At 48.3% G+C, this 3,425-nt stretch overlaps 1 protein-coding gene and 1 non-coding gene across 4 annotated transcripts in view; both read right to left on the bottom strand.

Moving 5' to 3' along the window:
* Positions 1-3: 3 nt before the first annotated feature.
* Positions 4-3,425, bottom strand: part of MAGED2 (MAGE family member D2) — an 8,273-nt gene continuing 4,851 nt past the window's right edge. For all 3 annotated transcript variants that reach the window (XM_006923689.1, XM_006923687.1, XM_006923688.1), the window contains exons 8-13: positions 2,863-2,942; positions 2,728-2,770; positions 2,341-2,403; positions 1,121-1,235; positions 323-729; positions 4-137 (exon numbers count right to left, since the gene is read on the bottom strand). In XM_006923689.1, the coding sequence (XP_006923751.1) occupies positions 331-729; positions 1,121-1,235; positions 2,341-2,403; positions 2,728-2,770; positions 2,863-2,942 (700 nt within the window). In that variant the 3' untranslated portion in view covers positions 4-137; positions 323-330. The remainder of the gene's footprint in view (positions 138-322; positions 730-1,120; positions 1,236-2,340; positions 2,404-2,727; positions 2,771-2,862; positions 2,943-3,425) is intronic.
* LOC112472237 lies at positions 1,418-1,547 on the bottom strand. Its single transcript, XR_003043585.1, has one exon. It is a non-coding gene; the product is annotated as a small nucleolar RNA SNORA11 (small nucleolar RNA).

Genomic DNA, 3,425 nt, shown 5'->3' with positions numbered 1-3,425 from the left:
AACTCAGAAATGGCAAATAGATTTAATGTAGAGTGTCAACTTAAATTGATTGATAGTGGCTGCCTAGAGTGTTGTGTTGAGTAGGTTTCTGAGGATGCACCCTGGCTTGAAGAGAAAGACTGCTGGATTAGCAATATCTGAAAACACAAGTAAAAGAAAATTTAAAAGTCAATTAATATCCACCAAACAAGAATAAAATGTCAAAAGTAGTATTTTCCCACTCTCTCCATATGGTCCTGACTTTGGCCTTCCTATAACTACCCAGAGCTCTTCATCCCACCCCCAAGAGCCCTGGTTGCCCCCACCAAATCTAAGTAGATACCTGAATTCTCACTTGTAGGAGAAACCACAGGCACCAGAGCTGCCACTGCTGCTGGCACCAGCTCCACTGAGGCCAGTGAAGAGCCCAAATGTGAAAGTGGGGGTCAAGCTGGCACTGGCACCAAAGCTGCCACTGGCATTGGCACCATTACTGGCACCACCACTCTCTTGGGCTTTGGCTTTAGCTTCAGCTCCTGCCTGGATCCGGGCTTTGGCCCAGGGTCCAATATCAGCTTCGTCCCAATTGCAGGGCCCAGCTGCATTCTCAGAGCCAAGCCCAATGCCCATTCGAGCTCTAATCTCGGCCCTCGCTTTGGCTTCAGCTGCAGCCTCAGCCGCAGCCTTCATATCTGCTTCCATCGCCTCTCGGTACTGAGCTGCCCATTCCTTAGGATCCTTCTTTTGTACCTGAAACAGAAATAACAACCATCAGAAGGATCAGAATCAGAGAACTGAGCACCTACTGTATTCTAGGTGACATGTTACGTGCTATATATACCAGTAATGTAATAAAAACTTCTAGTAATTATGCACCAATATTCCATCTCTGTTCTGACACTTACTAGCTCTGTGACCCTGGACATGTTATTTAATTACCTCTCTGAGCCTGAGTTTTCTCATCTGCAGTAGGATGACATGTTAGTTGTTAGGATTTAATGATTCAGCTAAAATGTTTGGCACATTAAAAGAGACTTCAGAATGTTTATATATGAGCTGCAGGCTGCTCTGTATACAGCCTGTCCCAGTCAGGGGCACCCCATGCTCTTGATATGCCAAGCTTGGGCAGCTCTCCAATTACCTTACAGGCAAACTTGAGGACTTTCATCTTGCTGGTCTCATAGTAAGAGCGCAGGCCCCAGAAGAACTCATACTCAGGGGGATTGCTATTAGGGACTCTTGCATAGTCCAGGTACCTTGAAAAGAGAGGTTCAAAGCCTTTATGTCTATAAGACCATCCATGGTAGGTATACCCATGCATGGACTGGATAGGCTCTCGGTGGCTACCTCCCCCACTAAATACTACAACTTTTCTTTCAACATTGAGCCCTGTCTCATCAGTCCTGCCCAGCAGCTATGTGGAGGAGCAGAAGAGAACACATGTAGGGAGTTTGTTCATAGGAAGGCCACAAGTTTGGTGCCCCTCGTCACAATGACCCCGGATTCCTGTTGGGTGTGTTGTAAACAGAGGAGCCATTTCTTCAGGCCCCCTGCTCTGAGCACACCCCACCGCAGGGTCTCACCTGTGGCCTGGCTGAGCCCTGGGACAGTCCACCACAGAAAATGACGGTGAAGGGAAGGGAAGCAACAGTCCAAGAGCACTGTACTCCGCATACACTCCCAATTGTGTGCACGCGAACGTGTGCTAGTGCACCTGTGTGAGTGTGCACATGTTCTCCGAGGACCGAGGATGAGGTGGGCCCTGGCCCGAAAGTCAGGAGGGCTGGCCTCCAGGCCTGAACGGGCCCCTGACCAGCTAGGGCCACGCTCAGACTTCCAGTCTCTGACCCCCAGGTCTATCAACTGAAAATGGCAATGGGATGATAGCACTTATTCTACAGGGTAGTTATGCAAATGAGATGTATATGTAAAGCCCCTAAGGATGATACCCGGCTGCCTAAAGCTACCATTCTACGACACTTAATTGAAATTAATTTCTATGAGGCCCTGGTTGGCATAGTAAAAAGAACCAAGGCATTGGGGCCTGAATCTAAAATTGAAACCTTCCGTTTGCTACCTGTATAACCATAAGAAAAATGACTTCACACTCTGTGCCTCAGTTTCCTCACAGGTACAATGCTGGTAATGACAATCCCTCCCTTGTATTGTTCTGAAGGTATATGTAAGAATACATGTGATAGGTCAAGAAATTATGTGCTCCTGTTCCCTGTCACCACCTCAAGAAAAAGCTACCACCTCCATACACACACACAGAGGCACACGTGCACACATACAGCTTTATCACTCAGTCCTAAAACACACAAAATGCATGGAACACACCAACACCAGACAAACACTTACTTCTGTTTCACGAACTCATCGGTAATGAGCTTCTTCACATCCCCAAAAAGCGAATGATGTATCCTGAGAGCAGAGAAAGGGTAAATACATACATGTGTACATACATACATACAAACAAACAGGGCCATGGCACCTCTCAGATGTGTGCAGATGCATTTCCAACATGGAAAAGGTTTCCTGCACAAGAAAAGAAGCTCTCTAGACGTCCAAGACACAATGAGACAGGAAGCAGAGAGTTCCCCATCCACCCAGGTCAGAGCCCTGAGCCCTATACCCAGTCCAGCACCCCTGCCCACTCCACCAGACCACCAGACTGATGCAATCCTGGGACCATCCTCTCTTGCCAAAGGACAAAACAGATAGCAAGCACTGAGAGCCCAATCATACCCAGGGCGCAGTCCCAACTTGCGCAGCACCTCCCAGATGACAGCTGCAAGGGGAGGCAAAAGGAGAAGAGACAGAGAATGAACATGTGGAATTCTAGCTGTGGCCACCCATTCAGCTGTATGCCCAGCCACTCACCCTCACTGGACCGATTTCCATTCATGAAGATGATGCTAAGAAGCACCATGAGAAGACCCAGCTTTGGGGAGTCCTTGGTTCTAGGGGAACAATAGGACAGAGAGGTCTATGTCCGTCAGTCATCTGAAAAAAACATACTAGCCAGCTCACTAAGCTAGCCTCTCTCAGATTCCTCAGATATGGGAGAGTTCTTCTCAGTCTATGCTTTAAGTTCTGTGTGACCCTGGGCAAGGCACTTAGACTCTTGAGCCTCAGTCTCCTATTCAGTAAAATGGGAAAACCACATCCTCCCCTCCCCGGGTTGCTGAGGGGATTTCTGTTAATCAAGCATGACCCAGGTACTCAGTCAATGTGAGTCTATTCTTGCTCCCCCAGAACCCTCAGCTCCAAAAGAATTCTAGGCACAGCCCCACTGAAGCTCCTACCCTTCGAGCATCATCATCCACCCACACCAGGATGCCTGCCCTTGAGAACCACTCTACCAAGGCCGGTAGGAAGAGAAGCAATGACAGGTCTGCTTTCCTGGGAAGCTTCTGCAGAAACAGAAAACTTGACAGGAATGC

The sequence above is a fragment of the Pteropus alecto genome, unplaced genomic scaffold (genome assembly GCF_000325575.1).
Source record: "Pteropus alecto unplaced genomic scaffold, ASM32557v1 scaffold249, whole genome shotgun sequence".
NCBI classification, from domain to species: domain Eukaryota; kingdom Metazoa; phylum Chordata; class Mammalia; order Chiroptera; family Pteropodidae; genus Pteropus; species Pteropus alecto.
This window is presented reverse-complemented; position numbering and strand designations above follow the sequence as displayed.